At 44.6% G+C, this 14,003-nt stretch overlaps 1 protein-coding gene across 50 annotated transcripts in view; it reads left to right on the forward strand.

Moving 5' to 3' along the window:
• LOC121600178 (Down syndrome cell adhesion molecule-like protein Dscam2) overlaps positions 1–14,003 on the forward strand; it is a 54,542-nt gene that overhangs the window by 17,793 nt on the left and 22,746 nt on the right. For 14 of the 50 annotated variants that reach the window (XM_041928552.1, XM_041928551.1, XM_041928545.1 and 11 more), the window contains exons 6-9: positions 6,579–6,702; positions 9,388–9,824; positions 9,893–10,300; positions 10,366–10,527. In XM_041928552.1, coding sequence (XP_041784486.1) covers positions 6,579–6,702; positions 9,388–9,824; positions 9,893–10,300; positions 10,366–10,527 — 1,131 coding nt within the window. Of the gene's footprint in view, positions 1–472; positions 597–1,757; positions 1,879–2,038; positions 2,163–2,219; positions 2,344–2,703; positions 2,825–2,878; positions 3,000–4,081; positions 4,206–4,329; positions 4,454–4,640; positions 4,765–4,876; positions 5,001–5,122; positions 5,247–6,317; positions 6,442–6,578; positions 6,703–9,387; positions 9,825–9,892; positions 10,301–10,365; positions 10,528–10,841; positions 11,154–12,978; positions 13,267–14,003 lie in introns of all 50 variants that reach the window. The other 36 variants (XM_041928559.1, XM_041928522.1, XM_041928538.1 and 33 more) reach the window with 19 other exon arrangements.

Here is a 14,003-nt window from a genome sequence, read left to right on the forward strand (position 1 = left end):
AAAAACGAGAAAAAACGGAAACACGGTTCAACATTGCTGACAATTTGTGCTACTAACAATCGTACACAGTTATGAAGAACACACTGGACCACGGTGCATGGTGTGTCACACGCGTGCTTGTTGGAGTGCTTCTCATCACAGTATAGGAAGAAAAAAAGAGCGATACCCTGCCCCCTCTTATACTGCCACAAACAATCTCTCCCCCCCCCCACCTGGTACGGATTTGCACTAGCCTTGGTTCTTCCAGTTGTGCCTCACAATTAATCAAATCAACTAACAATCCACCACATCTCATCCGGCCAATGCTGCGCTGCGGGTGAGATAATCGCGTGCGTAAAACGAGGTGAATGTATGCACAAACAAACACACACACTCACTCATCGAATGCACCCGTTTACATCAATTAAAACAGACAGAAAGGGAGAGCAAAAAGCTTGACACAATAATTGAAATCCTTTTACTTCTACTCTAGAACCACTTGGCAGGGTGTCTCCCAAGCTAGACTCCACGTCCAAGATCGTGACGGCCGAAGTGAGGCGTAGTAATACGATCGCCCTGCTTTGCTCAGCGCAGGGCTACCCGATAGCAGTGTTTAGGTAACGTGTCTTTAGTTCCTTTAACCTTTAACGGTCGATCCATTGGCGTGTGCGTAAGTGAGTTAGCGGCCACGGTTGCGCATCCCAATTCTCAGCACGGCAATCAAAAGTCGGAACAGGCTAGAACAAATGTCAAACAGTTTTGCGTAGAGTAGCGCCAGGGAAGACATTGATATTAATTCCAACTTCTGTGTTTTTGCACACCTACTGCAGAGCCACTGGCAAGTGTTGCGCCACGTCTTACGTCCGGTGACAAGAGCCGCAACTTGGACATCCGAGAGGCGCACAATGTAACACTGCTCTGCCCGGCACAGTCCTTTCCGGTACCTGCCTTTAGGTGAGCTGCCACATCGAGTGTCGATTTTCACCCGTCCGTCGGTGGATTGTTTACCAAAGGGTTTCAAGGTTTTCATGTACTGTGGGATGTTGTGACGTAATTCGCATTGCTCTTGAAAGATCAGATGAGGTCAGAAACATGTACAGACGTTGATGTATAGAGAGACATTGTATTTTTTTTTGTTTTTTTTTGCGTAATTAATTGGCAAGAGCACTCTGTTTTGTTGTTGTCTTTATTCCCGGATGTTGGTGCATCACTTCTCACTGTCTTCCTCATCCTCCTACTCCAGAACCTATTGGCAGCGTTGCACCACGGCTTACGTCCGGCGATGCGATGCGAGTGCAGGTGGAACGGGTCACCGCCAACGCCACACTGCTCTGCCCGGCACAATCATTTCCGGTTCCTGCCTTTCGTCCGAATCTTTTAGCCTTGTATACCAATATCCCAACATTTAGAGAAAGAATGTCCTAAAATAGTTGATGTAATTACAAATGACACCATTGGGGATATTCTGCAGAACCTGTTGGAAGCGTTGCACCTCGGTTAACATCCGGAGATGAGAGTCGGAAGCTGCTCGTACAACGAGACGCTAACGTAACAATGCTCTGCCCTGCTCAATCGTTTCCGGTGCCGGTGTTTAGGTAATTCGGATAGATTTCAGTTTTTTGGAGAGATAGATTATTTTGGGACTTTGAGGATTATAGGGACTCATATACCAACATTCTTACAACTTGTGGAGAATAGGTGACTTTATGGCACAGATATGTCGTCTGTGTAGAATAAGAAACTTCATAGAAGAGATTTTGTTTTGTGGACACTTTCAGAACCGGTCTCCAGTACCGCACCTAAAACGCCCTCCCTGACACAGAAACCAATTTTTGCCGATCCCAATAGTGATCTTGCACTACTGTGTCTGGCGCAAGGCTTTCCAGCACCCAATTTTAGGTGAGATAGTAGGAAGAGCTTTTGAGGAATAGTGGGTTTACCTAATATCGATCAATAGTCGTTCAATTTGTTTTGATTTTGAGCATCAAAAAATTTATTTGAACTTCAAAAGAAAAATGCTTTAGACGAAGTTGTCGATATGGCTGTTCTCAATTTCTAGAACCGATCGGTGCAAAGCCTCCAGTACTTTCGTCCGATAGTAAAAAGATTTGGATGGAGCGCCGTATGAACAGCAGTGTAGTGTTTTTCTGTCCCGCTCAGGCGTACCCGGTTGCTTCATTCAGGTTAGCTTGTTAGTTAGCACTAAAAGTCTATCTAAACCCGTAATTCCCACTTCTTAGAACCGATCGGCAGTAAATCGCCCTCGTTCTCCAACGATGCCGTTACGGTTGCGGTGAAAGCAGCCAGAAATACGAGCATTGCACTGACCTGCCAAGCACAAGCCTTTCCAGTTCCGGTGTTCAGGTAGTTAGAGCGCGTGACTTGGGGCTTGTCCTATGCCAACATTTAGGAACTGTGTTTGTTTCGGGGGTTTACAAGAAGGTAGAGGAAGGTGTGTGATTGATGGGTGTTGTTATCTTCGTTCAATCAATCCCAATACAGAACCGATCGGCAGCAAGGCTCCCTCACTGTCTTCAGAAGCGATCGCAGTTGTAAGGGCAGCTTCTAACGCCACGATGGCACTGCTATGTCAGGCACAGGCATTCCCAGTTCCCGTGTTCAGGTATTTTGTTTGTTTTTTTTTTTTTTTTTTTTTGTTGGGTTGGGTCGGTTGTAGATGCCGTAGTTTTGAGAGCTGGGCCCACATTTGTCTATTCGTTGTAGAACCTATTGGGAGTAAGGCTCCTTCGTTTTCGAGCTCCGTGATCACGATCATGATGACGCAGATGAACAGCAGTGTTGCGCTGCTCTGTCAGGCCCAGGGTTACCCTACACCAGTGTTCAGGTAGGCAGCATAGTGCATTGTGTTGATTATTCAATTTTGACGAATATTTCATAGAACCGATTGGAAGCAAGTCACCTTCCTTCTCGACTGATGCTATGGCATTTGTTAGAAATTCAGTGAATGGAACGGTAGCACTGCTCTGTCAGGCACAAGCTTTTCCGGTCCCTATTTTCAAGTAAGTTTACTTTTCCACTTTTTTTGAAAAATCAATTTAGCTCTTCAATGACTTATGAAGGCTATGCTGTTAGTTTAACTGGACCATAAAGCCTCATTTTGAGAATAACTTAAAGGCGAGGTTAGGTCCCTTATCCCAATACATCAAGGCAAGATACGGTGCATCAGTACATCAACACTCCCAATGATCGTATGTACGTTGCTGATATTCCAATCTAGAACCAATTGGTAGTAAGGCTCCTTCATTTGGATCGAACATTATGACCTACTTGGATGTCCGAGTAAATTACAGCGTTGGCTTACTATGTCAAGCGCAAGCATATCCGGTACCGATCTTCAAGTAAGTGCAGAAGGCAGCAGTGAAACCCTATCCCACAGACACCAATTGGCACAGTTTGTTTCTGTTTTGTTTATCGTTACCATATCATTTCCCAATACTCGCCCACTAGAACCGATTGGCAGTAAAGGACCTTCGTTTGCTACGCATTCGATGAACTACGTGGATAGCTTGCTAAATCAAACTGTTGCGCTGCTGTGCCAAGCACAGGCATATCCTGTACCAGTGTTTAGGTAGGCAGAGGGTACCTTTCACAGTTGACGGTATTTTGTAGTTATTGGTTGGGTTAAAAACTTGGTTTTGTTTGTAACTATCCATCAGAACCGGTGGGGTTTAAGCCTCCGAGTTTCAACAACGATGCGTCACAGTTTGCACTATCGTGGGAGATCGGGACGCGCATTACGCTGCTCTGCAATGCCCAAGCATTTCCGGTGCCTGTTTATAGGTAATTCCTCAGTGATAGTAGTGTGTAAAAGGGTACCCTGATCTTTATCTGGATGGCAAGATAATTTGCATTATCTGTTGATCTGATTAACTTGATCGTTTTTGTTGTCAACCACGAAAAAAACAGAGCCCATTGGATTTAAGGCACCTTCGTTTAGTAACGATGCGGCACTGTTCGTGTCGCGCGTTGAAGCTGGAGAGCGTCTAACCTTACTCTGCAACGCTCAGGCATTTCCCGTCCCAGTGTATCGGTAAATCTTAAACACTTTTTCTCTCTTAAATGTACACACCACACATTCTAGAACCGATTGGATCGAAAGCACCTACGTTTGCTTCGGACGAGAACAGTCGATCGTACACAAAGATGAGCGAACATAGTTTGGCTCTGTTCTGTCAGGCGCAGGCTTTTCCAGTTCCCATCACTAGGTAGGTTTGTGAATGCAGGAACGCAATTGTACAACTCAGGGTAGCCAACATTCTCTAATGTTCAAGAATTCAGGTCCGTAAGAGGTCGAGTGGGATACGAATATGTCTTTATGAATTTTTGCAGAGCCAATCGGTTCAAAAGCGCCAACATTTCCATCCGATGCACGTAGCATTACGTACAACAAACCGAGCAACACGAGCTTGGCGTTATTCTGTCAGGCCCAGGCATTCCCCGTGCCGATTAGTAGGTATGTCAAAGATAGAATGCAAATCATTGTTAAAAGGTCTACCTTATCCCAAACATGAAGGTCATCAATGTAGTTTCACGCGGTGGTAGAAGAGATCATTTTTAAGCTTGCCTAGATTATTGTGATCGCAGAAAGCGATCATTGTGGTAGAAGTGATCATTACAGTTGGGTTGTAACTGTTTTGCAGAACCGATCGGCTCAAAGCCTCCCACGTTCAGCTTTGACTACAAGAAGCTGTACTTCGTTAAGCCGAGCAACTCGAACATTGCACTGTTCTGTCAGGCCCAAGCATACCCAGTACCGGTAACCAGGTAATCCATAATCCACCGTTCCCTTCTCGCATTCGGGCAGTATTGTTTTGTGGAAAGAAGAACTATCAAAAATTTAAATTATCTTGTACTTTATTATCTTATTCTCTCATAGAACCGATCGGTTCGAAGGCACCGACGTTTTCATTCGATTCTAAAACGTTCACCTTTATGAAGCCCAGCAATACAAGTGTTGCACTGTTTTGTCAGGCTCAGGCTTATCCTGTCCCGATCACAAGGTAAACCTATTCCCATTCCTACACGCATCTCAGGCAGTTTGTTACGATTCTTGGGCCAGAGTGCCGTGGTTTATTCTCGGCCAAAACCCATTTTCCTTCCCATTTTTGTTCCTTTCTTAAAGAACCGATCGGTTCCAAGGCACCCACTTTTCCGTCCGATTCTGGCACGAGCTCGTTCAAAAAGCCGGCCAATTCTACGATCACACTGTTGTGCCAAGCGCAAGGTTTTCCTGTTCCGATTACCAGGTAAACTGTCATCCAACATCTCTGTCAGGCAATTTGTTTTGGTGGGTTGTCTTCTCCGTTAGAATGTAAATTGAAATATTGTCTTTTATGTAGAACCGATCGGTTCGAAGGCTCCCAGCTTTTCATCCGCTTCAAGGACGAGCTCCTTCGTTGAACCGAGCAGTGCTAGTTTGGCCCTTCTTTGTCAGGCGCAAGCATTTCCAGTCCCAGTAACAAGGTAACACGTTGTTAGGCAAATTCCCAAGCAAATTCAGGCAGTTTGGAGAGGTTTCTAGAATGATGTTTCGTTTGAGTCATCACTGATATTGTCAAACCAATTTGTTCCACAGAACCAATTGGACTGAAAGCTCCAACGTTTTCTTCCGCCTCGCTAAGTAGTACGTTCAAGTTGCCAAGCAGTTCCACTATTGCTCTATTCTGTCAAGCACAAGCGTTTCCCGTACCAATCACAAGGTATTTCGCACATTGGGGAACATCTCAACCAACATTCAGGGTTTTAAGATTTGATCATGACAACTCAGGTCAAGATCCAAAGAATGATTTCCAACATTTTTACGTTACTTTAGAACCTATCGGGTTGAAGGCACCTTCGTTTGCATCAGCACTGCTGAGCGGTTCGTTCAAGTATCCGAGCAATACTACGTTCGCATTGTTCTGTCAGGCTCAGGCTTTTCCGGTGCCAATTACAAGGTAGGACTAGAGGTAGAGGGTCACCTAACCACAACACAACGGGCAATTTGTAGTTTGGGGTTTAGAGATAAGAGACACTACAGTTTTGATGTATTTTCATACGTTCGCTCAGAACCTATTGGACTGAAAGCGCCCTCCTTCTCTACGACGGCTCGTAGCAGTTCGTTTGTGGAGGCAAGCAACAGGACACTAGCTCTGTTTTGTCAAGCTCAAGCATATCCAGTTCCTATTACAAGGTATGTGACAGAAAGGTCGATATCTTTTTGGGGGCTAAAGTTACACCGTTTCACGTTCAGGCAGTTTTGTGTTTGCATCGGAATTGACTCATTTTTAGACAATACGTCTTATATGTTTTTTACTTCTGTTAATTGTTTCTGATAGAACCGATCGGGTCTAAGCCACCGACATTTTCCACCGACTCCAAGATTAGCATGTTTGTCAAACCGAGCGACTCCGTAGTAGCATTGTTTTGTCAGGCTCAGGCATATCCGGTGCCAGTTACAAGGTGATAAGAATATAGAGACTCACATAATATTTTACATGGTATAGTAAATCGTCTTGGAAAATCCAAATTCCAACATTTAGGCAATATTTAGGTTAGGAATGATTTAATTTACGTTTATTTATGAAATTGCTCTATAGAACCGATCGGATCCAAGGCTCCCACGTTTTCATCTGATTCGATGGGAAGCATCTTTCGGCGCAACAGGCATACAAACTTTGCACTGTTGTGCCAGGCGCAGGCTTATCCGGTGCCCATTACTAGGTTAGTGTTAGTGTACTGTATAACCATTCCATTGAAAGTCCCTAAAAGGTATCTGAGATAGAGTTTAGATTCAAATGACATAAAAATTAAACACACCAAATGCGCAACACAGATCGCCAACATCAAACCTATTGCAAGTCTTATAATGGCTGTGGAATTGATTATTACCTTAACCTTCCCTGCTTTTCCGGTGCGACAGAACCCGTCGGTTCCAAACCGCCAACGTTCTCGTCGGAATCGAAGGGGAGCATTTTCGACAAAGCGGCCAACAGCAGCTTTGCGCTGCTCTGTCAAGCCCAGGCGTTCCCGGTTCCAATAATGAGGTAAGCAGTGCGGTAAAACAAGACACAGCAACAGCAATGCTTATCACGATCAGTTTGGGCTGAAGAACCGAAGGAAAACGAGGTGACATTGGAAATGAAATAGAGTGATTCTAAGGTACCAAACCTACAAAAAGAACTGAATCAAACGAAATATTGGGATGTCAGACATATGAGATACCCTTTGAGATAAGCATAGCTGTAAGACTATGAGTTATTTTTTCCCCTTTTTTTTCTCTCAGTTAGTATACTTTCTATTCGTACCTGTTGTTGTTTGGTTAATGTTACTTTACTCCCAAACCACTTCTTACGCTCTCACTCTTCTTTTCTTTCCCCGCAGAACCTGTCGGCAGTGTTGCACCGAAAATTTCCGGCGATCGCCTGCAGGAAATGCGTGTAACAAGTGCGCAGGATTTTGCAATACTCTGTCTCGGGCAAGCCTACCCAACGCCGGCCTTCAGGTGATTGCTGAAATAGTGGCTTTGATTTGCGTTGCGTTGCAGTGTCTTGTTTCCGTTTCTGTTTTTTTCCTCAATCTTAACCGCACAAAAAGTAAACAAACAAAGATACGTTGCTGCTGGTTAGTTTTATGCGAGAAGAAGAATCAGCGTATATTTGCGTTTACCTCGATCATGCTTTTTTCTTTTTCTTCCTTGCGGGTTTCGATGTTGGTGCGTCGTTTGGTTGGAGTGATCTTATTTATCGGTGATTCTGATTTTGTAAATTGTTTAATTTTGCACTGGAAGGAACCCTTGTTTGCTTTTACTTGTTTTCCCATATCGCTATACCCATTACTCTACCACATTCAGAAGCGTTTTGATTGGATAACAGGGAAGAAATAAGGATTCCAAATTGGAATGAGTTTGTGTTGCTATTTCTAGAACCAGTAGGCAGTGTGGGACCTAAAGTGTCCGGTGGACGGCTGCAGGAGATGATCGTGGAAATGAATACAACTTTTGCACTGCTTTGCCTTGCACAGTCCTTTCCAGTGCCGGTGTTTAGGTAATGAAGATCTGTATAGTTGTGTACCCTAGCTATGTTTTGCGTTTGAGGCAATTTGTTTTGGATGTGTTCACCACTGAGCGATCACAGGACATTAACCACAGTCCGTATGTATGATCTCACTTGTTAGAGCCTATTGGAAGCGTTCCACCGAAAATTGCTGGACATCATCTGCAGGATTTGCTTGTTAAGGCCGGGAATGATTTTGCTATTCTCTGTCTCGGGCAGTCATATCCCACGCCAAATTTTAGGTAATTTTGGTAGGCTTTTAGAAGGAAAAAAGGGCATGTACCAGTGTCACAATACCATATATCCCAACAGAAAGGTTTTTTTTTGTATTTTGGGACTTTAACGTTAATACTAATGCTCAACGGTATTAAACGTATCTGCAGAACCAATTGGTAGCGTTCCACCCAAGATATCCGGGGGACTGTTGCAAGAAATGAAGGTGAAGTCGGGTGCAGATTTTGCCATCCTCTGCTTGGGCCAATCATTCCCAATGCCTAGCTTTAGGTAAGCAGAAGAGTACAGGGGCCATGTTTGACATGAGCAGGACATTATTACAACCAATGGAAAAGAAAATGTTCATTGTTTTTGTACTATTTTGTGTACAAAATAATTGGGATTTCAAGAACGTATTTGGTCATAAAAGTCTTCCTCGAAAGGGTAACTAATTAATTAAATGTACAGAAATGCAGATTCATTGGTAAGTATGGAGTAATGAAAGTAAGATCAGAGAAATAACCATTCAACGAAACGTTGAAGTAGATTCCATTTCTTGATAATTGAGTATCTTAGTATCTTATGTAACTTTTCCATTGTTGTTATCAATTGACGTTTGATCTTTCGATGCTGTGTTTCTTTGAACCAAAGTCAAATTAATGTATAATAAAAATATCTCTTCTAATTGATCAACATTATAATTAGATTAATTCCTGGCGTCATTAAGGCACTAACTTATTTCTGATCTTACTTTCATTCTCTGAAAGGTAATTGTATAAATTAAGGAGGGTTTTTGCCACGATCGTCCTCGTTAGAATTCAAGATATTGTTCATAAAAAACACCAAAAACATCACAAGCTATATTCCATAGTCATTCTAGCTTATATTTCCTATTTTAGTTTTCTTGTGTGCTATTCATCGAATGTGAACACTTTTGTTCGTTTTCATTTTGTTTTACTTGTTTCTAGTTTCGCTTTTAAGTTTTCATAATTTTGTTTTCTATTTGTATAAATTAAAATCTAGATTTTCTGTGTTTTCTTGTCGTTTTTTTTTTAAATTGGACTATGGAAAAGGCTGACGTACACTTTTGCATCTTGCTAATTTGGTTTCAATTTTCTGCTCATTTTCCCCCGCTCCACAGATGGTACAAGTACATCGAAGGAACTCAGCAAAAGAAGGCCGTCGTGCTGGACGATCGTGTCAAGCAGGTGTCGGGAACGCTCATCATTAAGGACGCTGTCGTGGACGACTCGGGCAAGTACCTGTGCGTGGTGAACAATTCCGTCGGTGGCGAAAGTGTGGAAACCGTCCTGACCGTGACGGCACCGCTGGCAGCAAAGATTGAACCACGCACGCAAACGGTAGACTTTGGCCGACCGGCCGTGTTTACGTGCAAGTTCTCGGGCAACCCGATCAAAACCGTGTCGTGGATGAAGGATGGCAAGTCGCTCGGCCACAGCGATGCGGTCCTGCGCATCGAGTCCGTCAAGAAGGAGGATAAGGGCATGTACCAGTGTTTCATTCGCAACGATCAGGAAAGTGCACAGGCTAGCGCCGAACTCAAGCTGGGAGGACGCTGTAAGTAGCATGGACAAGGAGTTCGTACGATGATATGTTCTTAATATTCATTTTTCCTTTTTTCCTAGTTGACCCACCGATCATTCGTGAAGCATTCCCTGAGGAAACGCGCCACCCAGGACCGTCTGTGTTTCTGAAGTGTGTTGCCGGCGGTAACCCAACGCCCGAAATCAGCTGGGAGCTGGATGGAAAGAAGATCACCAACAGCGAACGCTATCAGGTCGGACAGTACGTGACGGTGAACGGTGACGTTGTGTCGCATCTGAACATTACCTCGATCCACTCGAACGACGGTGGCCTGTACAAGTGTATGGCAAGCAGCAAGGTCGGTGTGGCTGAACATTCCGCCAAGCTGAACGTGTACGGTCTGCCGTACGTGCGAACGATGGAAAAGAAGGCGATCGTTGCGGGCGAAACGCTGATTGTCACCTGCCCGGTAGCCGGTTATCCAATTGAATCCATCGTATGGGAACGAGGTAAGTTTATCAATGAAATTTTAGATGTGTAGCCGTGTTTTAATGAGTTTTCGATTGATTTATAGACAACCGACAGCTACCGATCAACCGTAAGCAGAAGGTATTCCCGAACGGAACACTCATCATCGAAAATGTCGAACGAAACTCGGACCAAGCCACATACACCTGTGTCGCGAAGAACTCGGAAGGCTACACGGCACGCGGTACACTAGAAGTGCAAGTAATGGGTAAGTTGAATGTTTCAATATGACATGAGATTGTTACGTGTTGTGCGGAGATATGGTAGTGACAGTGAAATGTCGCTTGTAATTTTATTACAATCGACAGTATTGGTTGTTGTTGCTACCGTTGTCCGCAATATTTATATACGTGTAAATAACAGGGTACTAAATGTTGAGTGTACACTGAAGATGGTTATTAGCGTGTTTCACAGATTTGTTGAATGTGTTTCGTTACGAGTAACTAATATTGTTCGTATTTATTGGAAATTAAAGGAAAAATGCGTGAAATAACTTCCTCTTGTTCATGTGATCGCACACAGTTCTACCGCAAATAGTCCCATTCGGGTTCGGCGAGGAACAGGTGAACCAGTTCGATATGGTTTCTACCATGTGCACCGTAAACAAGGGCGATATGCCGATCGACATTGCTTGGGAGTTCACGCCAACGTTTCCGAGTCCAGGAAAGGCGAGAAAATTGTACACTAACGATGGTGTCCTGATCAGTCGGACGAGCACGCGTATTAGCATGCTTAGCATAGACTCGGTGCGCGATCGACACAGTGGAAATTACACTTGCCATGCGAAGAATCAAGCAGGGCTGGTAGAGTACACGGCAGTCCTCTTTGTGAACGGTGAATGTCGCTTGTTTGTTTACATTATCCTGCTGTTTTACTGCCTCCAATATTCACCTAGTCACGATTGATGTTTCCTTTGCGTTTGTGGAGATACAATTAATTCCACCATTGCATTAGACAGATAGGTTTAAAAACAACTTCGAGGACATTTGGCGCAGTTTCTCCGCAGATCGTTCCGTTCGACTTCGGCGAAGATGCAGTGTTCGCGATGGACATGGTATCGGCGACCTGCACCGTGAACAAGGGCGATCTACCGATCGATATCGTCTGGCTGCTGAACGGGCACAAAATTTACTCGAACGATGGCATCCTGATCAGTCGGCCGAGCCCGCGGCTCAGCACGCTCAGCATCGAATCGGTGCGGGATCGGCACAGTGGAAACTACAGCTGCATCGCGATGAACCACGCTGGCAGCATGGAGCATGTAACGCCACTGTTGGTGAACGGTGTGTGTTTGCATCTGCGTAGATTTTTGCAAGCTTTTTTCGCTCGCTTTCGACTTCAACCCAAAACTTCTCCCGCGTCACCCGTCCACTGAGCGAACGTGTTTTTCGTTGGCAGTTCTTCCCCAGATTGTTCCGTTCGATTTTGGTAGTGAGGAAATTTTCTCCCTCGACACGGTGTCCGTTTCGTGCACGGTTAGCAAGGGTGACTCGCCGGTTGATATTCGTTGGCAGTTCAACGGTAACCATCTGACCACCAACAATGGGGTGTTGATCTCACGCCAAACGCAGCGCACCAGCTTCCTAACGATTGAATCGGTTCGCGATCGTCACACCGGCAACTACAGCTGTATTGCAGAAAACCCTGCCGGCCTGGCTGTTCACACTGCGTCACTGTTTGTGAATGGTTTGAGCTGTGTTCTTTTCTTGTTGCTTCTGCTTCTTTGTTTATTGGTTCCTTGAAATCAGCAACTAACAAAACATCCCCAATATCCTCCTCCATCGAAGTTCTTCCCCACATGCTACCGGTCGAGTTCGGCAGCGACATCATCTTCCTGAACGATATGGTCACGTCATCGTGCACGGTGAATAAGGGCGACTTCCCGATCGATATCTTCTGGCGGTTTAACGGCCGGCGCATCGCGTCCGAGGACGGCATTACCGTGAGTCGAACGAACCAGCGGATGAGCGTGCTGACGATCGAGGCGGTGCGCGATCAGCACAATGGCAACTACACCTGTGTGGCTCAGAATCGGGCTGGGCAGGTGCAACAGACGGCACTGCTGCAAGTGAATGGTTAATACGCATTCAGCAACACATCTGATTAAGCATTCCAGCATTAGTTTTTGATATCCCTGTAGAGATCCTAAACCAACATCCTGGAACTAAAACGAGTACTCTGCTCTACCTTTTCAAGTTGGACCGTCGGTGTTTCCGTTCGATTTTGGTGATGAACCGGTCGACATGATGAACACGGTTTCCATCAACTGTGTCGTGTCTAAAGGTGATACACCGATCATGATCGAGTGGCTGTTTAATGGTAATCGAGTAACGACGAATGATGGGATCAATATAATGAAGAGTGGTCAAAAGATTAGTATTCTTTCAATTGAATCGGTTCAATCACGTCATGCCGGAAATTACACATGCGTGGCAAGGAATAATGCAGGCGAATCGCAACATACATCGGAGCTGAAAGTGATTGGTAATGTTGTAATGAGCTAGGATAAATGCGGCAGTTTTAAATCCCTTCCTTCTTCAAGAACTTCCTCGGTTTTCAATCGTTAGGTCCTCCAGAGATTTGTTCAGATATTCGGTTATGTCATCCAGAGATTTTATTTCGGTACTTCATTTATGAAACGTCATTTAAATTTCTACAGCCGTACCTCAAATTATGCCCTTCGAATTTGGAGATGAGCCATTCGATTCGTCCAGCACGGTTTCGATCAACTGCGTTGTGTCGAAGGGTGACACTCCGATCATGATCGAGTGGCTTTTGAATGGCAATCGAGTTACGACGAACGATGGTATTAATATCATGAAAAGTGGTCAGAAGATTAGCATTTTTTCCATCGAATCGGTTCAATCACGGCACGCTGGTAACTACACGTGTGTGGCAAGGAATAATGCAGGCGAATCGCAACATACATCGGAGCTGAAAGTGATTGGTAATCATTATGAGTTGGGATACACGCTGCCCCTTTAATTCCTTTCCCTTTTCAAGATCTTCCTGATGGTTTCGGTCGTTAGGTCCTTAAGAGATTTGTTATTTCAGTATTCTACCAAGTTGTATCATCTACTGTTGCATTACTACAGCCGTACCACAAATTATGCCGTTCGAGTTTGGAGAGGAACCGTTCGATTCGTCCAGCACGGTTTCGGTGCAGTGTGTCGTAACGAAAGGCGATGTCCCGATTGATATTGGCTGGATGTTTAACGGTAGACGTATATCCAGCAACGATGGCATTACTGTCTCAAAGCTGGGTCAGAAAATGAGCACGCTCTACATAGAATCGATTCGTTCGCGACACGCTGGCAACTATACCTGCCGGGCCAGCAATGCGGCTGGAAGTGAAGAGCACAGTTCGGAGTTGAAAGTGATCGGTAGGAGAAGTGGATTGTGTCGAATAACATTTTTGATTGTTTTTTCCCGTTCCATTTCCTGTATTTCGTTCCTTGATATGCCTGAAAATTAAATAGTCGTCCCAATCATTCTGCCGTTCGAGTTCGGTGAGGAAGCGTTCGATAGTGGTAGTACGGCGTCGGTTAGTTGCATCGTCACGAAGGGTGACACTCCAATCGATATTAGCTGGATGTTCAATGGAAGACGGATAACACTCGATGAGGGAATTCTGATTACGAAGGGTAGTGGCAAGATTAGCATGCTTTCAATAGACTCTGTCCA

This window comes from Anopheles merus, chromosome 3L (assembly GCF_017562075.2).
Source record: "Anopheles merus strain MAF chromosome 3L, AmerM5.1, whole genome shotgun sequence".
Lineage (NCBI taxonomy): Eukaryota > Metazoa > Arthropoda > Insecta > Diptera > Culicidae > Anopheles > Anopheles merus.